The 26,566-nt window shown below is 39.8% G+C and overlaps 1 protein-coding gene across 3 annotated transcripts in view; it reads left to right on the plus strand.

The window, feature by feature from the left end:
* The window catches only part of CPNE4 (copine 4), a 293,591-nt gene that overhangs the window by 264,096 nt on the left and 2,929 nt on the right, over positions 1-26,566 (plus strand). For all 3 annotated transcript variants that reach the window (XM_083825879.1, XM_083825877.1, XM_083825878.1), the window contains exons 12-15: positions 4,559-4,613; positions 13,519-13,570; positions 18,670-18,803; positions 21,615-21,851. In XM_083825879.1, the coding sequence (XP_083682005.1) occupies positions 4,559-4,613; positions 13,519-13,570; positions 18,670-18,803; positions 21,615-21,851 (478 nt within the window). The remainder of the gene's footprint in view (positions 1-4,558; positions 4,614-13,518; positions 13,571-18,669; positions 18,804-21,614; positions 21,852-26,566) is intronic.

Below are 26,566 nucleotides of genomic sequence, written 5' to 3' on the forward strand. Positions count from 1 at the left end.
GCTTCACGGGTATTTGCAAAAGACTCTGTAATGCCTGATTATAAAATAATTTCACCCAGTGGAACAATTTTATCTAAATACTGCTCCTTGTTACTAGGAAAAGAAAATTCTCAGAATAAAGCTGAACTCCAGGTCTCAATGATACTGTATGTCAGAGGGCACCAGTAGTTAATGAGACGTGATTTTTAAAATGTCCATTATTTTGTCTTCTTTAAATATATTTCTTACCTTCCAGTTACCATAGGCTTCCTAGTGAAACAGAACAAGATACCATTATCTGTATCACTTACTAACTTACAAAACCTTACTATTTCCTTTGTTAGTCTCTTCTCCCTTCTGTGCAGTACAGCTTACTGAAATCTCTCTTCTGTGCCCCTATTAAGGTATTGATTTGTCATTGTGCTTCCTCTGTTTCCACTAGATAGCTTGAAGAACGGGTGACTAAAACTGAGCATTGTTCCAAAAGGATAATACGGGATACTTTCAGAAGTCATTCTCTCCTGTGCATTATGTTACAGTTGAGGTGTTACTCACGGTCTTTAACTGGTTATATTTCTGCTTAGAAGACCGCAGTCTTTGAGCCCTGACATTAATTCAGCTCATTAATTTACATTTACCAATGCAAACACTGAACCTGAACTCTGTCCTTGATTTTACGTTCAGGGTATAATCCAGATCTGTTCAGTCTTTGGTATCTTTCGGTAATGTATGCCTGTTTGACAGGGAAATGTACAAGCAGTCGTATACATCTATGCTTGCATGACTAGTCACAGCCCTTACATAACCAAATATAAAAGTCAAAATCCAATGCTTTTGCTTTTCTCATCTTCATGTCAAGTACTTCGGTGTGTTTTTTAAATTATGCCAAGTTTTAATTTTCAGGGGAACCTGTGTAAAACACCGAACTGTATAAAATGTGAAGACAATGCAAGAGAGTAATTCTGTAAAGATTCTGCCAGGATCCACCTTTTTGCAATTGATTTTGTAAATTTGAGGTTTTGTTGAACCCTCTTGTTTTTCCACTTTCTCTCCTGTCCTGTTGGCAGTCTGTCTCCAGCAGGACAGTGCTGGCAGTTTACGTTCATGTGCCGAGGACTCTCTGGCTACATTTAAACAAAACAAGTCAAAGGTCCTTAAGTGGCCTGAGGCCAAGGGTTTGAAAATGCCCATGTCCTTGTATCTCAACTTTCTTCCTCCCAGCACAAATGGGTGATGCCCAGGCTGCCATCTGGGAGCAGTCTCAAGTACAGCTGCCCCCTGCTTAGTTCATGGGAAGGGTCTGGGGGCTGCTGGTTGGCATGGGCCAGCACTTTGCCAAGGACGATGCTAACAGACCATGGGTATCATCGCATTCCAATGTGTAAGCCAAGGTCCTGGGCCCATTTTCTGGCATAAAATAGGCATAATTGTCTGGGCAAACAACACAAAGGAAAAGAAAATTGAGTGAGTTTAAATTAAAAAGGAGGAAAAACAAAATCATTACAGCAGATCCTTTTCCTACTGAAATACCAGGTTAGGAAGCAGGGCTGGAGTCTCTGATGCATGCAGTTCACCCCTGAGGCAGGAGGAAGCCTTCCCCTCTTCTGACTGTAGTTTCAGTCCCTGGATGGCCTAACCCTTGACATGGCTTAGAGGCTGGGAAGCTGCTCTGCTTCCTGCAGCAAGCAGCTGTGGTAGCCTGGGGTCTGCTAGAGCAGCTCTGTCATGCCTTAATGCTCTAAGGGATTGTCCTGGAAGCAGAACACTGTAGCTACTTGGAGAGGCTCAGCTGATGCTGTCTTTCCTTTATCTCCTATGACAAAGTGAGGGGTGGGTGGGAAGACTAGAGAGGGTTACTTTGTAGAATGTCAGTGAGCCATTAAACAATGTACTCTTTTCAGAGTGAGTCCTTTATATTAGCTAAACACCTTGTTTTATGTGATAGGAAGAAAACTACTGTTTACATTAATATTGGAATTTATTCTGAAAGCTGTCAGCCACAAATTTAGAGATGCTGTCAGAGGATACTATAATCATCTGTTTTGTGCAAGGATTGTCACTTGTGATGATCAAAAGGCTCCCTTCTTCCCTTAAAGGTCAACCTTTGGGAACACATGGAAGTTAATTCCTTGGTCCCAGCAGCTTGGATCAGAATACCAGGCCTATGTGTATAAAGTCTGGAAAATGAGGATCTTCCCAAGGGGAAGCCAAGCTCACTGAGCACAGTGCTACCTGAGTGGCATGAGAGAAGGCGTTAAGCACGGGAGTAGCTGTCAGGACACCCCTCCTCTCTAGAAGTTCATGCAGTCATGTGGAATCCCATCTTGAGGGTGCACATGATCAAGCTTTACTCTGTCTCAAGGCAATTGTAGCAGTACATGGCTCTTACTCAAAAAGGAGATATGGGAGATTCAGACACGGAGGCAGGCATCCTGAGGGATGGAAGAGCCCTCTGGTGCAGAATAGCTTCCTGTTGGGGCTGAGCCACTGGTGCTTGGGAATGGGGGAGTCCTGCCACCAGGAGAATCCAGTCTGCTGGAGGTATCGCTCAGGGCAAGTCTCTGACTCGTAGCAGAATGGAAGATGGAGTTGCAGTTACGAGATTCCCTACACTTACTTACACTCAAGGAACTTTACAGGACAAATATGTTCACTGTACGGGTTTAGGCATCTCCCAGGCTGGGTAATTGCAGCCCACGTCAGCTTTCTGGATTACGTTATTGAACTTGGGCACTTACTTACATTCCACCTAAGTAAAACTGTTTTCGTCTTTATTTGCTCTCACCCAAAATCCATTAAATTGCAGCTCCACAGAGTTTGATTCTCTAATGCAACCATGGCTTAATTGTTGATGTAAAACAAGTTTTTTTCTCCACTCAGACTCTTTTCTAATGGCCTCCTATTTCTTGCCCTCTAAATGTGTGCCTGAAATCTCATCTGTATCTATTTATAAGGGCTTCCCCACTTCCGGGAGTGTTTAATCAAAGAGAAAGCTATCAGCAGGTGGTTAGCATTAAATGTCAGCAGCTACTTTGTTTCTGACATCTCTGGAAAAAAAATGTTTCATTACCATGCAAATTATGTTAGTCCTCCTTTCCAAGATCCATTGTCACGCAGCTTAACATATGGTACACAGTATTGTGCTCCCAAGATTTATGTGGCAACTAAATTTTGTAGCAGAACAACAATTGTGCGAGCTGAGCCATCAGACGACAATAATTACTGTTTCCCAGTGATCTACTGAATATTTCTCTATCTATTCTCTAGTTGGTGGCAACTCCAGCTTCAGGGTGGGAGGGGGCTTATTTCTTGTTTTTCCTGGCTTTTATCAGAAATGTCATGGTGCTTTAAACAGACTATACCAGACAACATGGCCTGGCGAGTTTAGTGGGTGCTGTTCTGTGTCTTGAGTATGTCTGGGAAGTGAGTTATTCACTTGACACTTGGTGTGGCAATGTCTTGAACTACACAAAGTCACTTGAAGTTGCTGCCCCTTTTTTGATTTCTGAAAGTGTCAGTAATGGTGACAGGAACTCAACTTTTCCAAAAGCCCTGGAACTCTTTAAGCAGAATCAGATAAACCTATGAGGGATTTGATTCATCAGAGCACTGGAGCACAGTTCAGTGACTTCAAAGGGACTTCAGGATGTGTTTGGAGTTAAGCATATGTTTGGGTGAATTGTTAACCTCAAGTGTGTGATCAAGTGCTTTGCTGACTCAGGGACGAGACATTCCTTCCAGCTTGTTGTTTTCTACATTGCCATCTGGGAAGAGGCAACTTGACAGGACGTGGGCTGTGTGAGACTTCACTGCATTTCTGAAAGGGTATTAACAGCCCTGAAGCTTCCAGGTCCTCCGAATCAGGAATTTTTGTCTCTACAGATCTAATTGGAGTGGAACAACCTCACCATAGTGTTTGGAAGCAAATTTACCATGCCGCCACATTTTCTAGGTTATCAGTTAATCTATACATAATGAAAATAATTTCATATTTTAGTGGGCGTACTAATGATACAGGTGGAAAGCCTTACAGAACCTGCAGGTTTCTGGGGGTGAATTTTTGAATATTATAGGAAATCTCTTTTGCACCTTGACAACTGTAAGAACCCACATTTGCAAACACTTTTAATTACAGAGTCATCTCTTCACTAAACCCATTTTTTGAGCTGGGGGAGCACATCCATATTTATATTAAATAAATCTGTTGTCACAGGCTGTTAGACAACTCCCTCTCACACTACAGCCAGATAGTGAAAAAGAGGAGGTAATATGGGTCTATTATTGCATTTGTGGGAGAAGTGCAAGATATCTTGATTCATTGGTATTCTCCAAGTGCTTTTAACTTCCATACTAGGAGTTCACCTGAAAAATCTCCCATGTCGCTTATCCATCTGGCCAGCACACACTCTACCTTCTCTAATACATAACCCTTCCATTCTGCCATGTAACACTCTTCACCTAAAAGACCTTTCTGTGCCATTGTGCTGCTTTGCATTTTTGATGAATGTTTACAGAAGAATAAGTGTTTATTGTAGCAAAATGCATTTCTCTGTGGGAACTCTTCTTTGTTCTTTTCCAGTGACAAAATGTTCCCAGCCTTTGGATTTGGAGCAAGGATACCCCCAGAATACAAAGTAGGTGCATAAATGAAATTTTCTCATTTCCTTGGTTTATGAGGTACAAAATAAGGCTGAAATGGTTTGATGCAGAGCAAGGGTTGGGGGAAGCAGTTCCATTTGCTTGTTGTGTTTCATTTGGTTTTCTCATCCCATGATACCTCACTAAAAACAGAAATCGAGATTAAACTTAAAATAGGTGTGTTACAGCCAAAATATTTCATGGTATTGGCAAAGGTTTTTAATGGATGTTAGTCTAGCAAGAGGAGAACTGAATTTTAGAACAGCACTTGCCAAAAATATCTTGAAACTTTGTGAGCCCTGCTTTGGCAGAACCCATTTTTGTAAGGTGTGGTTCAATGAGTGGCCTAGTGTCTATGAATGTCATCTTTCTGATGAAGAGATTCAACATCTTCCTGAAAATACAGACTGTAGAAAAGCTTTGCTCAGTAGCAAATTTCTGTGTTGTGGTAGACATCTTCAATACCAGGAAGAGAAATACAAGAGCCATGCTAGACAGAAGTGGTATTTTTAAACAAAGCGGAACAAAAGAAAATAAGTGATCTGGTGTGATGGTACAACTAATTGCGGGCAGCATAAATGTGCAGCCTGGTAGTGTTGGAATGAGGACAGTGGAGTAAAAGAAGGAGCATCCAACAGAAAAAGGCATAAGAAGAAATAGAAGTTCAAATCCTATGTTGCACATGCGGAGTAAGAGTAGGCAGAATAGTAGCTCTGCACAAATAAGTAACCAAAAACTAGCTGGGAATTCTGCAACTTGGATACTATCTGGAAAATAGCATCATTGAACTTCCAATCATGCAGACTTCATCCAGGTCCCATGCTCTGAGTTGTTTCTTTCAGCTGTGGCTGCAGCTGGGAGGTGAACACTGGCCAGGTGAGAATAAAAATGTACCAGTGTGTTCTCGTGGCTTGTAGGTCTGTTATCTGCTTGAAATACCAGTAGTGATGTACAGCAAATTTGATAGGTGTCCTGCAAACAAGTGTCTAAGGTAAGTCAACATAGGTCTTAACAGCATTGACTTCTACGCGAAAAAGCTCTGTTATTAAAAAGTGGACTGTGCCTGACAGTGCATTTTGGAGAGAAAAGTAACACCAGTGTTAATGCTTCCCAAAATCAGAGACAGCTTCCAGAACTTTGATAGAGATTTTAATGTGCTAAATGCATATGGAACATCTGTATCTGTTGCATATCTGTTCCAACTGCTGCTGCTGATAACCATCTCTGCTGTATGAGGGGGGAGTGTTTTGCAGAATATACATATTTAGCAGCCTCTACTACCAGACACATTAGTAAAACACAGTAGCTACTTCTCAAATGTTCCTCCATTTGCCACAAATGTGTAGGTCTCTACCTGTGGTTGTGTAGCAGTGTTCACTGGGTGAGCTGATCTATACATCACAACCAGATTGCCCTTTCAGGCCCAGTACTGGCCATTACTGAGAATGTCAAGTACTATTGTGATTGTCCTAAACAAAGGTACCAGCTTGGTGGTGTGGCAGGGGCTGGATCTGTCACTGCCTGTGAGGTGACCATTATTGCACGGGAGAAAACTTGCAACTCTTTCAGCTGTTAAGAGACATACTTATCTGAAGGACTGCTTTAAGGAAGATGTTACTGTGCCAGGTGAAGTCTTTTAACTGGTTTGCTTGTGATGGCAGTATTCACAGTACAGGACAGCTTCTTTCTCAGCCAAAATAACCAGCTGGTGGCATTCATGCCCTGGGTCATATGAGCATATTGGCAATGTACCAACTTTGTTAGACCCAAGAAACAGTCTCTTTATTTGATTGTGAGAGCATTTCAGGTGCAAGGTGAAAGACACGTCTGGCCAGAAAGTGATTTCAGGGGTCCTTTGTAACCAAATATTGCTATGACCAGCAACACCAACTTTCCTACTGCATGGGCAGAACTGGCATTTGGATACTTTTACTGACAAGTACTCTTAAGAAAGTGAGAGATTTGCATTCAACTTTGTAGCCCAAACATGCATGAAGGGTCTTGCACAATAGCGTGAACTGCCCTCATGGGTCTGTATGTTACTAACCTTTCGGAGCAAGGAAATGTATGAATCAGGACCTTCACATTTTGAGAAGTTCGGGAAAAGTAATGATAAACGTAAGGTGGAGCTATTTGCTTATGAATTACATAAATGTGAGTAAACAGAACAAGTCCCACAGTATGGAAACACAAGCGAGGGACAGAATAACATCTTTAATCTCCACCGTGGAAAATTGCCACAAAAAAATGACAAAGACAAAATGTTCTGACATCAGCTTACTAATGTAGTGAAACTTTGAAGAAGATAAGAACCACATTGCAGGGGGACTAGCCTTTCTGTGCAACAGATGGGGACAAGTAATTAGCTTGCTGTCTGTCATGGACACTTCCAACTGGAATTGGATTAGGATTTAGCACTCATCTGTGCTATTGTTCAGTCCCTCCCTGTGATACTCTTCACAGTCCATACAAGTATCTGTCACCTTACCTAAACTCTGTGAGCCCTTTAGAGTCCCTCCTTGGCTTTTGCTGCACTTCTAAATCAAAAGATATGCCCTCTAAGAGAGTGAGGAGTCAGCCTCAATAGAATGTATGAATAAGTCAAGACCAATAATCTTGGAAATCCTTCAATAATTCTGGTCTACACCAGTATCATGAATTTAATTTAAAGCCAACAATGATTAGTGTTTTATGTGGAGTGTAGCCAAGATGCATAGGAAACAGTGAATAAACTGGTATAATTAAAAGTAGCAAGTAAAAAAAGAGTGCTTGCAACTTGTCTATCCTAACTTATCTTCTGCTGCAAAAATACAGTAACACTACAGACACTACAGCAGCAGTGTTGATCATTTGCTATTCAAACGCTCTTTTGATACTTTCAGTCAAAATTATTACAAGACATACATATCTTTTATTAAAGGACAGCAGTGTCGTAACTGTTATAATTCACATCTTCAAATCCAGGCTGTATCATTATGAGAATGTCTAAGTTCTGACCCCATCATGTGGATAAATCAGCTTTTCATTTTAATTTAGAGTGCCTGCTTTCGAGCCTCCAGTCCTTATTAGATGATCTAACCTACTCATAGCATGTTGGTCTCTGCACACCAGCAGCTGCTATCTTTTATTTCTTCCAGTAGATGACAAATTGCTAGGGCTGTGGAAGAAACGGCTCCCACTGCCAAAGGTTTCTAACTAACCATGAGAGCCTCCATACAACGGTAAAACAACAGTAAAACAACACAGCTTCCATAAAAGTCTAAATGAAAGCTGGCCAACCCATATGTGGCAGGAACACAGTAAGAGAAAGCCAGAGGAAGGCAGCCTGATAAAAATAGTGGGCAAAGTGAGTAGATGTAGTGGATTCAGGTCTAATTCATGTCATGCTTAGTTACAAGTTGTAGGAAAATGAGGCCTGTAACTCACTATTCAGCATAAATGAATGGTAACAGATCTCCACTTTATGATCAGTGCTGTTGACCAGCTGAAAGCCTTTGTGATCTTCATGCATTCCAGGAGCTTTAGGGCAAAAATATGTGCAAACTTTAACAAAAATAAATAAAAAATCAATAAAAGGGTGTGTAAGAGACCAACAGAGAAAAAAAAAAAAAGTATAATGTCATCTTGTCCCTGCAACCTGGATTTAGACATGGAAGCTGGGCAGCATGCTCAAAAATCAAGTACAAAGGCAAATCAATGGGCAAGCATTGCCAGGCAGAATTTTCTGCAATGTGGTCTTAGCCAGAGACACAAGCTGTCCAGCTCCCAAACTATTTGATTAATGAGCATTCTGAAAATAATAGCTTTTGAGCAATGGTTCTTTAAAATTGTTAGTGTCTCAAACTTTTGCAAAATATGCAGGCATTCCATATTTAATTTTCAGACTGGCGGTAGCTTAATAGTTTTCAATTTATTCACAGACAAGTGTTCAACATTGTGCCTCTTAGCATTTACGCTTGTATGCATCTATTGTTCTTAGATTTTTGACAATCTTTATTTGAATGAGTAAGAAAGCATTCCTACACATGACTGAATTTGTTGGATTGTTTGTTAGGCAGTCCCAGTATCATCACCGTAGAGGTTTCTGGAAAGCTGGAACTGTTTGGGACAGGGAGGTAAATTTAAATGAGCTCAACAATCTAGAGGAGGGAAAAACAAAAAAGCTTACTAATTTTTCAGAATTGAGGCATCCAATATCAACATTTGCAAGTGAATTAAAACCATCTGGTTTCTGATTCAAAGCAGCATTTTGCTTCAAAAATTGAATGAAATTTCAGGTAGAGTAAGAAGGATTTAAAAATATGGAGGCCAAAATAGAATATTTTGATGTGACTTAAATACAATGCCTTTGTATAGACCAAAAACTTTCTGGCAATTTGCTCTATCACTTTTATGGGGTTTTATTATTTGTCAGATTCCAAGATAAGGTTTTTGTCTGCATTTTGAGGTTTCTATATGAAGGTGAATATAATTATATCCCAACATGAGGGAAATAAGTTACTTGCTATGCTAAATCAAGGTAAATTTTCCACTAGACTGTGCCTACACGTGTGGAAGTATGGTTATGACTCCTGCAGGAGTCTCATGGATACTGTCACATTGGTGGACATCTACTTTTCTGTATGCAGGTGATTGTCAGTGTGTATGTACAGGCAATGGAAGCATTGTACAGTGGTAAAAACAAATTTTGCTATAATCTGCCTTAGCAAAAATATTTTAGACCATGTATTTCGTTGATATATCCTCAGAAATGCTCTTGTTGTAGTGGACATCTTGGTGTATTTACAGGCATCATGATGCTACCTATTTTTCTTGTTAAAGCCCTCAAAGAAGTCACCTGAGAAAAAAATCTGTGCCTGGTACAGAAAGTTCCTGGTCATCTGTCTTTTAATAATCCCACATTCATGATGGTATCTGCTAAATAATTTATCTGGAGTCCTGCAGAGGAAAAAGATTAACACATAGCCAAGTGTGGGTAAATGTCCTTAGCTGGAGGCTTTGATTGGTATTTTATGCAGCAAGCCAGGCTATGCCAGGCTGATCACACGTAATCACCTCTGCACTCCAGAATTTCTCTCTCCATTCCTTTTATGGATGGATTTTAAGAGCGAGCAGGAGGGCTCAGCAGAGGGCCAGCTACATATTCGAAACTTAATCCAGGGCCTGTGACACAATCACAGTTCTGCAGGGACATTCCTTATCATGAGGTTGACTTTCACCACAAACCATAGTCTGCAGTTCTTTGCAAAGTTCTTTGTACCAAATACTAATGTAAAGCAGCCCTTCAGTGTTTGTATGGTGTGATGTATTCCAGGATTTCCTGACTCTTAAATTGATCAGTCATACAAATGACCTTAGGAGATTTCTTCTGAACAGCCAAGAGTCTTGTTACATTTCCCCTGAGGATTTCTTAGTCTTCAGCATCTTAGATGTTTAAACTTTTGCCTCATTTTCCCCATTAGCTTATCAGTTTTGGAAGTGCATAAAGGCTGTGTCATTCAATATCGGAATGATGTCATTTAGTATACCGACTTTTGGTCATCTGGCATCAGCGTTGTTTGAGCTTCATCCTCAAAAGGCCTTGCATGTTTAACTAAACTAAAAAAAAAAAAAAATTTTGCACCATGTTTAAAACAATAACATTGATTGTTAGATCCAAAGCTTCTAAGAGTCAACCAAGTGCAGCTTCTGACATGGTTGGGCTTTCCATGCAGTCCTATGAGGAAGGAGCCAGAGTTCAATAATGCCTTCAGTACATCTCATGTGCTTGAAGTCTCTTCTGGTTTGGTCCCTCTTGAATTCTAGCCACCACAGGGGAGATGGTGCACAAGCAGGATGAAGCCCAGCTGATTTTAAATACCAGAGTGGGGAATGAGTTCTGAGCATTTGGAGAAACCCTGCTTTAAAAATACCTGCCATTGGTTTGCACTGAGTGATGATTTCCTGTTTGTGAACCATCACTGAGCTGCTCAAAGAACATCTCTCCTTCACATTATTCTTATATCTTGTTTACATTCTGACATATTTTTCAGAGAGCACGGGAACCAAGCAAATTCTTCTTTTTTCACTGTTTCCTCTCCTACCTTCAGGGTAAATTATAACACTGGTCTTTGTGAACAAGGGTATCAGTGTATGAGGTCCACTTGATTTAGGAGAATAGCAGCCATTGATCAGACAGTATTATTTCTTGGATCATTTTACACACATTCTAGACTTGGGCTTTCTTATTGGACCAAACTGTTGCCTACATTTTTCTTAAATAATAGCCTGGGTGCTATAGCTTTGAACCATATAAATTGTTTGTATAGTGTGATCTGATCCTGAAAAAGAATAGTAACAAAAGCATTCAGCCTATGCTTTTATAGTGTGAATAAAATATTATATTCATGGCTCTGGAAAAGAACTGTGGTGCTTCTTTTGCTATAATTTCAAATGCATTAGCAATAAAGAAATAAAATCACTGAAGAGGCACAACATTGGAAGAATCAGCCTGCAATACATATACATGCATCACGATCTTTCTTGCTCTTAAGATGCAGTTAATACAAAATACAGAAAGCCTAAAGGAAAAAGAAAGGCTATTGAACAACAACAACAACAAAAATCATCAGTGAGTGAAAACCCACACAACCATTCCTGACAGCTGCAATTACCTTTGGCCTGCAGCTGGTCATGAGACTGGCAGATACCAGCTGGGCAAAATGTGCCAAGAGACATACAACAGCAGCCAGACAGAAGTGCTCTGGAGCACCTCTGAAGCATATCTGACAGCCCTGCTCTTCTGTGCCTGCTCAACAAAGAACATGCCTAGTGACTTTCTGCATTGTCTTCCATGGCCAAGAAGGGTAGCCTGAATAATCAGTTTAAAATCCTTTGAAAGAAGCAGCTGATGCTTGGTGTAGATATACTAAATTCCAGGCTGGAGCCAAGCTGGCTGACGTCTCTTTGGTGAGTTCTTGCTTCCATCCTTTCCCATCGTGGTAGAAGTCCCGCTTTATTTAAACTTTTATTAAGTGATGGTAGATAGACCTCACTGTTGTGAGCAAGAACAGCATATGATAGGAAAATACTATTTCTCTATGACAAACTCTCTGTGGCTTTAATTAGCCAATCTATACCACTTCACCTTTAGAGAAACTTCTCTGTAATCATATATTTGATATCTTTCTTACTCAGTAAACAAATCCACTTGTATGGTTGAATATTGACTTTCACAGAGAACTCTATGAGGATTCCTGAAGTTTAGTTCTGTTGGTGCATTTCCTGTTCTGTACGCTTCAAGAGCCACTTTTAGGATGAACATTTCAGTGATGATAAGGCTTCTGGTTAGTTCCAGCTAGAGACCACATTTGGCACGTTTGACATTACACGCTGGGGAAAATTAGACTGATTTAAGTTAGCTGGCTCTAAGGAATCCTTTCAAACAGTATAGGAAAGAGTGGTTGCTATTGATGCGTTCTGTGTGTAGCATCTATTCACAGATCAATTTCTGTGCTGTCTATGTCCTAGAAATGGAAGTCATCTAAACTAGCGAATAAAACAGTGACATCCAATAAATAAATCTCTTTCTGCAAATAATCCATGTTCCATTGAACAGGGAGTAAACAGGTTTCTTTCCATATGACTGGGACTGCTGGCAGTTCTGAATGTCCTACAGAGACTTATAAAGTCTCAAAGGTACGTAATTGGAGTTAGCCATATTACTGCCCTCATTACTCTGGAATGATATACCTGAGCTCAACTTAAAAATAGGCAAATTGCCTGCTCAAGTCTCAGCTATATCCATTTTTGCAAACCAAAAAATATATGTACATTGTGCATTGCAAGACAAAAGTTAGGCTTCATTCAAGACAATTGAAGATAACAGGAAGCTTGAGAGGAATCAAGCCTTCTCAGTGGTCAAAGAACGGTGCAAAAAGGAATCTGGGAAGCAAAGCAGACAAGAACAAACCTTAAAACCAGGAAAGTGCATCTGAGTAAAGTTTCAATCCCGATAGATTTGTGCTGTGGTTGCAGATCTCTAAGTGAAGACAGATATAGGAAGCCTGGAAACTGGGACTTACATTGTCTTGTATTATTTATGCATACAGAAGTCTTGTATTATTTTCCCAAACCACCAAAGATACAATATATTGTTTTATTAGAAAATCAGCAACATTTTTGCATTCACAGTCATTTCTCTTAGAAAATATCTCTGGGGTATTTTATTACAGACAAATTTGGAGTATGAGAAAATGGTATGTTTATTAAATTTAAGGAAAAAAATCCTTTTCTTTTTTTTTTTTTCTTATTAATTTCTCCCCAACCTACTCTAATTTCTTAACCAGCTTAGGCTCCTCACATTTCTTACATTATTATTATTTCACTGTGGGTCTAAGTGACTTCACTGATCTCTCTGGAGAATAAATTATTTTCTCAGTAATCCCATGGCCTTCAGATGAAAAATTGCTCACACGTGTGAATGGAGAATTCAGAATAGGGGTGAGCTTGTGCTATCAATGCTGTGACACAACCTGCTTTAGCTCTTCTGCAATCTGAGATGTGGATCTAGAGAGTGCTTGCATTTAAATCTCTCCTCAGCAATCGGTCCCATGTGGCTGACATTGGTAGCCCAGTCCTGACACCACATTTATGTGATTTCTCAAACACTTAGGTGTTTTTTCTTTATGTTCCCCCCTCCTTTTTTTTTTCCTTCATTGTTGTTATCGACAAGTTTGATTCCATTTGTGGTACTTTGTTTTTGTGGGGAGTTCCAACTGGGACTGTACATCACACTTAATGCTGAAAGCTTGAAAGATCTCTTTGGTTTAACACAGAAAGAATATAAAGGGTGTTTAACCGCAAGTCCTCTTGGAATAATTTTTCCAACTACAGTCTTCTCTTCTTTCCATTTATCGGCAGGTCTCTCATGATTTTGCAATCAATTTCAATGAAGACAACCCAGAATGTGCAGGTAACACACCAGAACAGACTAACTGTTGTATTTTCTGCTGTCTGCAAAATGTGTTTGTATTTTTTATTGTATCCCTTGAGTATTGTTCAAAATGTTTGTTTTGTTTTGTTTTGTTTTTAAAGAAAACAGCTTCAAAACCTGACAGATTCCAAGCCCGTGGGCTTAGCTTTAGAAACCGTAGCAAGTGCCACACATTAATGTCCTGAAAAATACGTCCCATTGAAAGTACACCATGTTGGACAATCAGCATTGCATGTCCCCAAATCACTAGGCATTGCTGAAAACTAAAGCCATGTTTTCTGGGTTCATTCCAGATCTTTGGCTACAGAAACGTAGTTTGCACAGCTAAGAAGGGCAGGACATTCAAAGACAAAGGCACGCTGTGCACCTCTGTAATCAAGTACTCCCTCTGTTTACAGCCAGTTGTTCGGCAAGACCTATAGCATCAGTAGCCTGCTGCCAGTCATCCCAGTGAGATCCAGCACAAGAGTCAGAGAAGCAGCTGAGGACTAGTGGGAGACCTGTTTCAACACAGTATAAAAGTGGTGTGTTCTAGCAACAGTCACTAATCCTCAGTAGTTAGGGGCCAGATTCTTGTATCAGATTTTGCTTTATGTCTTGTATTTGTGAGGTCTGCAGTGACGATGCTGTTTCTAGAATCTCCTGCCAGGATTCATACCTTTTGTAAAAGGTGAGGATAATAGGAAAAAATTCTCTAAATAAGCAAGTAATCTTAGATGAACACATATCTGAGAGTCTTGGCCAGATGATCATTGCTGTCTAAAATACATAGGTTTTTGTTCTTCTTTATTCTGCTATCTTCCAAACACTGAAATGAGTTTTTCAAAATGCACTTCTCATTCAAAGTTTCTAGCTGCTCCTTTCAGCCCTTCTCAGGCTTATTAGTGGTTTTCTTCCTAGTATAGTCAGGAGAATATGTTCAAGATGAGAATTAACATGCTGGGGAATAAAGTGAGGAAGAGAAGAAAGGACAAGCAATTCAATGAAAAGAGACATTAAAAGATTTCAGATTTCACACATTTTAAATGCAAGACCTCTGTGTTTGGTTCAGTGAGCATTCCTGCTTTGTAGATACACTTGGATTGTTGGACTGCTCCAGCCTCTGTAGGTCAGATGCTTGAGATGTAATTGAGCATAAATCCTACAGCTGCTTAGTACATTTGCACAGTTTTTACATTGCTTTTAAGGTTTTTTAAGGAGTTAAAAGAAGCAGAAATTACATGCATGCGTCTAGATGTGTCTGTAAGCCTGTGAGCCAGCTTAAGCTGAGATTTTATTCACACTGATGATGTGGAAATGAGGTGTTGAACAGACCTCATGGTTTTGTCTTGTCCAAGGAAAGAACTCATATTTTAAAATATATTAGCTTGGCTGCTTCTGAACACAGACACGGGCCTGATCTGTTTAAAACATCTGAGTTAATGGTGGTCAGCATTATGTGACAATACGTTTATGCATGTAGTGTATCTTTGTTTCCTGGTCTAAATGCAGAACATTTCTGACCTTTTGCATACCTCAAAAAGGTCCTAGCCGTCCATGCAATCACAACATTTTTAATCCCCCTTTTCTACCTTTCTTGAATCCAAGGCTAATTCATTTATCAGGCTGACCTTGTTATATAATTATTTGTATTGATTGAATGGTATTTGAAAAGGCTGTCACACTTACATAGTGCCAACAGCAGGCCAGAGGTTGGACAGACAAACCCTCTGCAAGTAAAGAACTTCCTATTCATGCATCCTATGTATGCAAAAGAAGACGTATCAGTGGAATTGAGAGAGCTTAAAAAAAAATAAGAGGAAGGAGCTGCTCTGTGAACTTTGCCTAAGCTTATGTCACTTAGTATTTATTATGCATTTAATCTTTATTTGTTCTTCACATAAGAGTCAGTTATCTGGGAAGTTAATACATCACCTAAAAGTTTTAGGGCTTTTAGGGCTAAGAATCTGCAGAAGTGGGTTGCAGCGTGGAAGAAGACCAGACCAGGCGGGAAATTTTAGAGCATTCATACACACATCTACAAGATATAAAGGCACTTCTGTGTCCTAAATTATACCATTTAAAATAATGTCCATCTGGATGAAAGCAAGAAAAGGAGACAGACCAGAAAACATGTTGTTTAATCATCTGCTGCAGCTTGCTTATCATCTGCCTGTAATGGATGCTTGATTAGTTCCTACAGCCAGTTGTTCTGTGATGTTTCTCCAATTTTTGTAGATGCTCTCAACTGTATTAGGTGGCACAGGTTGCAGTAACCCCAGCACATCATGTGAAGAGAGGATGCTCTTTGGGGAAAGAGTGGAAGGGAGATAAAATGCTTAGTGACCATGCTATTTAGCTTGTAATATTCAGTATACTTGCCAAAAAAACACACAGAGAAATTGCTGAAGTGTATCTTGCTTCAAGCCAAGAAACAGAGGCTGGATCCAATGTAAAGAGTATGTGTCTGATTTGTTTTTGAGGAATGAAATCCCTTTCTTTGTGGAAGTAGTGAGCTTTCACCGACACACAATAGTGTTAAGTATCACTCTACATTGAAAAGGGATTACATTAAAATGTCAACTCTTTAATGAACAAAGGGGTGATCAAAATAAGGACCGAGTGTTTTGTACTCCAGTTAATCCCTCATATCCTACTTGACTAAGAAAATGTATACTTTTAATTCTACATGAGGGAAACTTTTTCTGGAGTTTCAATCTCCCACTCCCATGAATACCCACCAAAACTACTAAAAAGGCTGATGCTCATATGGTAGCAAATGAGGACATCCTGTGGTCAGCAGAAACTTCCTTCTGAGTGGTCACGTACAAGCTGGTAAGAGCCCTGCTTGGCTCGGTGAGTAAACCACCCTGTGCATTACAGTCTCTCCTGTAACTGCAGTTTAGGTGAGCACTGCCAAGATAACCTTGAACTCAGTACCCCTAACACTGGGTCCGGTGCAACTGCAGCAGCATAGAGTTCAGCATAGGATAAATATTAAATCAGGGTAATGAGTGGGTTTTGTAGTCCCCAGTAAACCCACCCAGTGTCTGTAGACAAGGCTAGCTCAGTACGCCCATACAACCTGCAATAACTCTTTGGACTCTATTGTAGATACACCTGTATGTTCAGAAGAAATGCATAGGACTTGGTTGTAAACTGAGAATATTTGATATGAAGATCACTGGGATACATAAAATATGGATATTCTTACCTTTCCTCTCCTATCACTATTTCCATTCTAGAAAAATCTAGTGTTTATAGTCTTATATTTAGTTTATTTATAGTATTTATAGTATAGTGTGTTTATAGTCATATTTAGTATTTACTTATTTACACTTATATCTAGTATTTATAGTCTTTATTGTCTGAAGAAGAAAGCGATAAATGTGCATGCATTTTACATGCATTCTTCTACACACATATGTATACGTGCATACACTGTATTTCATTAGAGCTATGAAGACTGGATTCCAATTAAAAATGTAAAGAGACAAATTGTGAGGAATGATGCACATTGCTTCTATCTAAAATAAAAGAGTCCAAGAAAAGTCAGCCACTAGGTAAGCCACTCACATACTCTGTTGGATTTGGATATATAAGGAAAGTAGATATTTTGAAAAGATATTATACTGAGATTGCACACAAAAAAGATGTTTCTAGAACATGTTGCTTCCTGAGATGCAAGCACTTCCTGACACAAAGCATGGTAAATCTGTATGGACTACAGGGAGTAAGCTTTATCTCATACTATTTTAATGCATAAGTAAAAAAACAGTGTATCTTGTCAGCAGCTTAGGGAAGATTTATGAGGCCTTCATGCAAGCCCAGTAAGTACATGTAATGAAGTCCTTAGCAGGTTTAAAATTGGCAGTTAACAAAGGGCCAGTTTTGCAATATTCAATTTAGTCACTGGAATTACCAAGGGAAATTTTGTGACATTACATTTTAGCCAATCACGGCTGTAACTAGAGAGTGTTCTTTTGTCTGCAAGCATTGCAATGGAAGAATATGTTTGTAACTATCCATAAAGAAGACTATGTTCTCTACCATTTCATCATAGGACGTTCGGGTATATCACTGTAAAGTAATTACAGCTCCCTGTGATTTGTTAGTAATGGATCTGCATTCATATATCCTGTAAACACGGTTGAGTAAAATCTCATGAGTGAGCCAGTCTCAGTGCAAACTGGCTCAAGATCTTATTGAAGCCATTGCATTCTTCAGCATTCTTTACAAAGCTCTTCAGTCTATCACTTTCTTTCCAACTTTAGACCTCTTAATCCTTTAGGTCTGGTAAGCTGGAAGTTCTGAATGCGGAAGCTAATGTACATCACTTCAAGAAATCCTTCTCCTCAATGATTGAAAACACCAATTCCCATTCTGTGATCTGTCAAGTGTGTCAGCAGAAGTCTGTTCTCACTGGTCTAGCTATATATCCTGAAATGAAAAAGCCGTAAATAGCTAGTTCTCCATCAAAACTTCTTGACTAAAGCTCATTTTTTCTGTAGACTGGAAAGCATCCTTCTGTTTCTTCCAAGATTTCACAGTTTTTGGTCATGGTTGAGTTCAACCTGTGAGCAATTATGCAAATTTACCCTGAAAAATTGTTTTCCTAGCACAAGGGAGCTAGGTATTTGAAAAGATGTTTGAATTTCTTGACAGCTCTAAGTTGTAAGTGCAAAGGGTAGATTTGTTGGTAACTACCATGATAAACAGAAATAAATATTTATCTGAAGAGGAGAGAGAAGTGTTGAAGGGTTTCTAATTTGTGTCTACCCTTTTAGCATGAATCAGCAAGTGATCACTTACACCTTGAACTGAGAAGAATGAAACCTATTGCATTGCAAGCTGATACCTGAAAAATAGACATTAAAAGCTGCTGGGAAGTATGTTATAATGAATTATATGTTACAAACTAGCTTCAAGACAGCTAGAAGCAGCTTCTTGGAAATTATCTGAGGTTGTTAGTTCTTGCTAATTGTGTGATATTTACAATTTACTCATTAAGAACCTGCCTTTTATTTATGCTTTAAATAAGCATGATATTGGTGATGTGCTCCACATTTATTTGCCTTTTGTGTGGCTTTTCCTGCCAGGAATACAAGGTGTTGTGGAGGCTTATCAGAGCTGCCTTCCAAAGCTGCAGCTGTACGGCCCAACAAACATTGCTCCCATCATTCAGAAGGTGGCAAAATCAGCATCGGAGGAGACCAACACTAAGGAAGCCTCAGTAAGGGCATAATGCTATGTTTGGTTTTTTTCTTGCTTTGTCTCTTGTAGGCCACTACAACAGGGCCTTTCAGTGTATGTGAATCAAGCCTTAACAGTTTTTACTAACTGCCTTCACAGAAGTCAACTTGAGTCTGTGTTGGTAGGAGTAGTGTATCTAACCTTTACCTCTTCGATAGTCACAACTGTGAACTCTTCCTTCACTGTTCTGTTCCCTGCTTTTAGCACTCTTTGACTGTAACACACCCAGGTCTTCACAGAGGAAACACAAATGGCAGGACTAGAGTTACAAAAATTTAGGGGTCAAGCCCTAGCAGTGTTGATTATACCAGTAGAGGAGTTTGAATGTTTCCCTACACAGACATTTTCAAGGATCTTGCAGAGGCTGTATTAAAACTTTGTTGTTGTTGTTCAGCTGGGGCTCTTTCTAACCATTCCTCTGAAAACAGTAGTAATAGAGTTTTCAATTTACTATTAGTGACGTAGTGTTATGTGCCTTCAGAAAATCAGGAGACAAGTCTGTTAGTCTGCATCTGATATAAACACCATGCCAGATTTCTTGGTCTATAAGATTTAAACATAGATGATGTTTTTAATGTACACCTTTGTAATGCGTTAGGCTTACTTTTCTCCTGCCTTCCAGACAAATGTGAGAAAGGAAGAGTGCGAGAAAGGGAGAAAGTACGTGAGTGAGTAGGTTTGAGACATTTATGATTGTAGAGCAGTGCTGTGGTAGTCAAGGATGTAAGAGACAACTCGTATACTGTAGCAAGAAGAATGATTATGTATAGGAACAGAACAGAGCTGCACATGGACGTGCATCTCATCATCAAGTCTGGAGCTTTCCCTAAGATTTCTTCATGTAGTAAGCTTTCTTTTCTTTTCTTTTCTTTTCTTTTCTTTTCTTTTCTTTTCTTTTCTTTTCTTTTCTTTTCTTTTCTTTTCTTTTCTTTTCTTTTCTTTTCTTTTCTTTTCTTTTCTTTTCTTTCCTTTCCTTTCCTTTCCTTTCCTTTCCTTTCCTTTCCTTTCCTTTCCTTTCCTTTCCTTTCCTTTCCTTTCCTTTCCTTTCCTTTCCTTTCCTTTCCTTTCCTTTCCTTTCCTTTCCTTTCCTTTCCTTTCCTTTCCTTTCCTTTCCTTTCCTTTCCTTTCCTTTCCTTTCCTTTCCTTTCCTTTCCTTTCCTTTCCTTTCCTTTCCTTTCCTTTCCTTTCCTTTCCTTTCCTTTCCTTTCCTTTCCTTTCCTTTCCTTTCCTTTCCTTTCCTTTCCTTTCCTTTCCTTTCCTTTCCTTTCCTTTCCTTTCCTTTCCTTTCCTTTCCTTTCCTTTCCTTTCCTTTCCTTTCCTTTCCCTTTCCCTTTCCCTTTCCCTTTCCCTTTCCCTTTCCCTTTCCCTTTCCCTTTCCCTTTCCCTTTCCCTTTCCCTTTCCCTTTCCCTTTCCCTTCCCTTCCCTTCCCTTCCCTTCCCTGTTAAGGCAGAAGTTCTGAAGTTCCCAGACTATTCTGTTCATGAATCTGGGCTTGTGATTGTCACTTCATTACAATTTACAGTATATTGTTACTATTTAGGGTCTCATTCCTACATTGGGGAATTGCTATATTTGTGTTTTCATACCTACTTAATCTTGAGGTGGCTCACTCTGTTCCCAGTGCTGTCTCTGAACTATTATGTCACATCGAATAAATTGCTTCATTTTCCTAAACCTAAGCTTCCCCACTTTCTGTTTGTTTGAAGATCAAATTAGTTTATATCACAATTCTTCAAGGTAAAGCTATCTTGCCTAATGTTTTGTTTTACTTACGGCAGAAGACAATGAACAGAACTCTGTGTGAGTTTATATAGCTGCATATAAATAAACTGTAATGATGCTTTGTGTGTTGGTATTGCTCATGCAGAGTGACCAAATTCTATGACCTGTACATTTTTCTCATTAATGTACATTTGTTAAATGACTCCAGCTGCCTAGCTGTTCATAAAGGACCCAAGTGAGAGTTACTTTTCCCCATTAGTGAGTGAAGATGTAATAGCCCATTTGATTCCAGTCCGGTGAGCCTTGGAGTATTGGGAAAGAAATGACAGGTGCAGAAAATTGCTTGCTCTTCTTTAGAGAATGAGAAAACCTCTCTTAAGGGCTCCATATAAAGTGTTTGAAAATGGATATATTCCTTCCTGAACGTGACCTTCCTCTCCTCAGGGATCCCATTGCTCTACAGAATACAGTAGACCTGCCGTGGTGGGTGCTTCTCCCACAGGCACCAGTGGGTCACCCTCCAGTTTGCAGATGGCTGCACCCATCCCACTTGCCTGTTAGCAAAGCTCCTCTGCAAAGTGCTGTCATAACCTCCCTGACAGCTCTGCTACAAGCTTGTAACGCTTCAATACCCCATTCCTCCCTGCGTCCCACTGGTTCCCAAGGGGAAAAAATGTAATCAGGAACTGTCAGCAGAAGTGATTGTGCAGCAGATGGAAAATAGGGCTAGTGAGGATCTCAGATCTATTCCAGACTTCTGAGCCAAAGTCCTGACTCTTCCTGCCCTAGCAGCTAGAATCCCCCTTTTCTGCACTGTGCATCCCTTGGCTCCCTCCAGCTCCTGGAACTGATGTGAACTACAGCCAAACTGCAGCAGAGGAGAAATCAGTAGCTGAGGAGGTTTGCATGGCAAGTGCACTTAACACTTGAGTCATTGTAATCGCTCTTTTCTATTTAAAAAAGTCCGTGTTTGACAGTTATCAGAAACACTTTTATACAAGAAAAAGGCAGGCAGCTTTGGAAGATTAACTAATGATATGATTTTTACTTCTCATCCAACAACTTCAGCAATATTTCATCTTGCTGATTCTGACGGATGGCGTCATCACAGACATGGCTGACACCAGAGAGGCTATTGTCCACGCCTCTCACCTTCCCATGTCAGTCATCATCGTCGGGGTGGGGAACGCCGATTTTAGTGACATGCAGATGCTGGATGGCGATGATGGGATCCTGAGGTCTCCCAAGGGCGAGCCTGTGCTTCGAGACATTGTCCAGTTCGTGCCATTTAGGAACTTCAAACATGTAAGCTGACTTTTCCATCCATTCTGCAGAAGGGTGAACGTGTATACATATAGGGAATGAGCCCTGGGGCTGGGCCTAACTTTGGATGAAAATGGAGTGTTCAGTAAGTCAATAGCATTATTGTGCCAGAAATGGGGAAAAAGAAACACAGAATGAAATGTGCTCTATCAGTGAGATGGTGAAGGTGGGGAAGGAAGAGATGGGGGAAAATTGTAGTACGGACCTCCATTTCCTCTCTGATTTTAGTTTGATTTCCCTGACTTATTTTTCCTGATGTCTCTTGTCCATTCTCTTCTCATCTGTTCTGTTAGGGCTATTGTATTCCATTTCCATACATGTACACCGTCCCTTCATTTCCACAGAGACCTGAAATGGTTGTGAATTCGTACTCACAGTGTTCCCCAGGAGGCTGTTTCCTTATTGAAATTCAGATCCCTAAGTCCTCGAAGACGGAACTATCCACCCAGAGCATCCTGGTTTCCTCCACACCTTGCCCCAAATTCTGCAAAAGAACACAGTCAAGAAAGTGGTGATACTAAAAGTTTCCCTGTGCCTTCAGCCAGCTGTTCCTGTGTGAGCCCAACATGGTATGGGAGACACTCTGGAGGAGAAGTGACAGACCAGCACTAACTTGCCAAATCTGAAATAATCCTTTGGCCATGTACTTTTCTCCTCAGTCACCTGCCCTACATTGCAGCATTTGTCCCAGGGACTCTTTCAGCAGCCAGGTACAGACAGTATTCACCCATAGAAGCTTTCCCACACACAGCTTGGTTTTTCGGGGTCCTTTTCCTCTATATGGAGATGTGGAATGGCCATTGTGTTCCTTTACAATGCTGATCCCATCCTTTTCCCTCTGTTTTTCCATCTTTCTCTGCCCTTCTTTCCCTCATTCCTTCCTTTATATTCAACTGTTTTTCATTACTGTGTTTTACTCACCCTGGTTGTGTAGGAAGAATATCCTAAGTATTGGATTTGAAAATTCTTTCACCCCACAGAGTAACTGACTCATTTTCATCATGAGAGTGCCCTTCCCAAACTGTTCTCATTCCCTACTGATCGTTAGCTCTGGATTTGTCACAGAGAAGTTTTCAATTCTGGGTTGGTTTTGGTCTGCATATGGGTTTGCAGTGCTTACATTTGTTTATTTTTTTCTGGACTTTTTGTTACCACATGACATTATTTTTTTCTTTTTGCCATTTCCAAAACTTCACCTAATTTTCCTCTTCTCAAGTGTTGTTCTTTTTTCTCTCTTCAAAGTAAATTTTGTCATAGATCTAGACACCCTTCTTATTTTCACAAGCTCTACTGAGGTATAAGAGAAAGAGACTTGTTCCTCCTTTCCCTCACCTTTATGTAAAGAATGGATCCTCGTATGATGTAAAACTCACCTTGTGCTATTAGATCAGTGGTACCACACCAAATGGCTGCAGAGTTGCTTCCGAATTGTAGATACATACATTTCTGTGTTGACAGTGCTGCTCAGTCACCTAGTAAGTATCTGCTGGAACAAAGTATGAGCATGGCCTGCTCATAGCTCATGATCCTCCTTCATCGGATAATCACAAGTGTGTAGTGCTGCACTGTAGTCTACTGCAAAAGTGTCAAAAGGCAAGTTATTTATAAACCAGTGCTAGACCTGCCTTCAATTAGTTGAAAAATATGTTTCTGCAAGGAACTGGCGAAGCCAGCTGCACTTGTTATTTTTAGTTTTGCTTTGTGACTTTATTACAAAGTTGAAATCATCCTTGATTGAATAGGTTAACACTGACAGTTCCAGTTCTCTTGGGGCGCTGAATATATTGTGCCTATGGTGTTAACTTGCAAGTGATTCTACGTGTGCTTTAATAGCAAGCATTGGTCAAATGAAAAGTATATCATATTTTAATCTGGTTTAGATTAACTACCCCAGTATTGAGAGAGGATAGCAATCTTAAAAAATTATTGCTCTTATTAAATAGAGATATTTTACTCCCCCTTTGTCTCAGTAATGGAGATAATACAGATTTAGAGATGGATAATGTGTATGGTATATCGCAAAAGACAATATATCTTATGCAACTTGATATTTAGTCTGTTTATTGTGATCTTCCAGTATTTCAATAAATGTCAGTGTAATGGATGAGTGCCCATAACAACAGCCACTTCTGGTTGAATCTCTTTGTTGTGGAAGTATCCCAAATAATATCTCTCTGAACAAAGTGACATTCACAGCTATCTTGCGTACTTATCCTCAGCACAAACAAAAGGCTATGTCTTTTCTACCAACTAGTGAAATAATTTTTCATGGTAGAAATGAGTATGGTGTTTTGATTCAAATTTATTTTTTTCTTACGGAAAAATGCAGATTTAACCCCAAGTTTGGGGGATTTTTGTCAGATTGGTTTTGATCACATACAAGAATTACCATAAAACAGAATATTGCATTTGACAGCTTTAAGTAAAAGATATATTTGGTTAAAAGTCACATCCCTTTTGTAAATTTTGTCAATTTTGTACATTGTGTTTATTTTTGCTACTTGGGATGTTCAGCTATTGAGTAGAAAAAAAAGTTGAAAGATCTCATTAGAAAGACTACAAGTCAAGTTGTATAGGGCTTATAGATTTTTCTGCTAAATCAAGTATTTATTTACGCCTAAATCCATATTGCCTCTACTATTGACGGAAGAAGGGATGTTATGTGTGAGCAATTTTATTTGTTTTGCTGAAATAGTAAACCAGAATTCATTTGGAGTCAACCCAAACAATATTTTTTTCATTACTTCAGTTCTCATGTCAGCCTGCAACTGAAAAGCTCATATCTGTTGAAAGAGATCAGAAATAATATATCCAAAAGCTGCCCCTCTGAGAAAATCAAAATGAGGGGAAAGGATGTTCTAACAAATAACCTGTAGACAGAATACCTTTTATTTTGTAAGATTGACTTCAGGGAAGGTTCTGATCCTCCACAGCACTCATACAGGTATTTAACTCAGACAGTTACAAATAATAACATACTTTAAACTTCAGACCCACTTCAGTGTTTTACTGGCTCAAGACCCAAGACAGAGAGAGTTTTATTATTTGGGTTTAATCTTCTCATACATGATGTAGTGTATCAGGAGTACTTCAGTAAAGCTTTAATAATTGTATTGATTCTTAGCAAATCTGTAGTTGCAGAGGCTTGAAAAATGAAGGTAACCATTACTGTTTAAAATAATTGTCCCTTATCATATTAGGTGATATGTGCATTTCACTATAGGGGAACATAAAAAAGAAAGGGAAAATATTTTCTCTGAACACAAATGAGTTTCTTCCCTCTATAATTATCACCACCCCAGCAACATGAGCATCCTTCACTTGAAACTGTAGAACAGTGACGCTCACAAATACTGAAATGTAGATGAAGAAAACCACCTGTCTCAATTAATTCACAGTTTTATTTTAAGAGCTGATTCTTTTTGCCCTTAAAATTTATTTTTACTGTGCACAATTGTGATGCGGCAAGTAGACTGTATTGCACTCTGCATTGTGTTTAATTATAAAGCCTAACAACTGTGACTTAATAACACCTCACAAATGAGTGTGGAAAGCATAGTTCTTCACCACTGCAAGAGGCAATGTTTTGCACTATTCACTGTAATTAAAGATTAAGCATGGTGAAGCTATAGAACTGAATCAACAGTCATTTGTAATATATACCAATTATCGTCATAGGGGATTATTTTCCTGCTGCTGGGTGATCCGATTGTTGTGTATTAGCCATCAGTTGAGAACTATTCATCTTGAGGTGTTTATTGCTAGGATGCTCTTCAAGCATAGCATTTAAACAGTGGCAAAAACATTACAGCAAAACATTCACCAGTGAAGGTAACTCTTGGGCAGCACTGCTGAACTGAGACTGGTTTTTAGCTCAGAAGGTATTGGTCCAATTCTTACCTACACAAATGCTGCTTTGCACCATCTGGTCTAGAAATGAGAGTGCCTTACCACACACACAAAAAAAAAAGTACACACAGTAAAGGTTGCCCAAACTGTTAGACAGGAAATCACCCTTAACCCCATTTTGGTGATGCTCCCTACTAAAAAGATCCCCAGGACCAAGAGACATCATGGGCATGGTGAAACATTGTAATGCAACAGTTGTCCATTTTCAAACCGAAGTGCTGAGGCAAGCCAGTAGCCCCAGGCATGTGGAGCATGTGGAGCCACAGGTAGCCTCTTAGCCTGCAGGCACAATAAACAAGACAGTTTAAACCTCAGTGTAAGGCTTTTTACTTCACCTGCACAATGGGTGAGAAGTGCCTACCCAGGTGCGGGTAGGAAAGGAGCTCCTGTAGCTCGGCTGACTCCTTACATGGCAGTAATACAGCTGCACGTGAGCCCTTACAGAGTCAGTTCTGAAGTGCTGGCCCTTTGTCCAGGAAGGCTGGATGTGGCATCAGAAGAGAGAGGCAGCGCTGCAAGGATGATGCAGAGATGAGTGATGGCCCAATGTTCAGACATGTGGACTACACACATGATCACTGATGGACTACACATGTGACACTGGTGGCAAGCGCCCCCGCCCAGCATTTTTAAACATAGAGCAAGGTTTCCTGATTGCTAGGGTTTGTGTGTGCAGTGATGGCCCAGGATTCTTCTTTCCCCCCTCCCTGTTTTCACCCTTTTCACAGGGTTGTATTTCTAGTAAAATGGCACAAAGGCAAGTTCAGGTATATAAGCTTTGCCACATT

Source organism: Anser anser (assembly GCF_964211835.1).
Source record: "Anser anser genome assembly, chromosome: 2".
Classification (NCBI taxonomy): Eukaryota; Metazoa; Chordata; class Aves; order Anseriformes; family Anatidae; genus Anser; species Anser anser.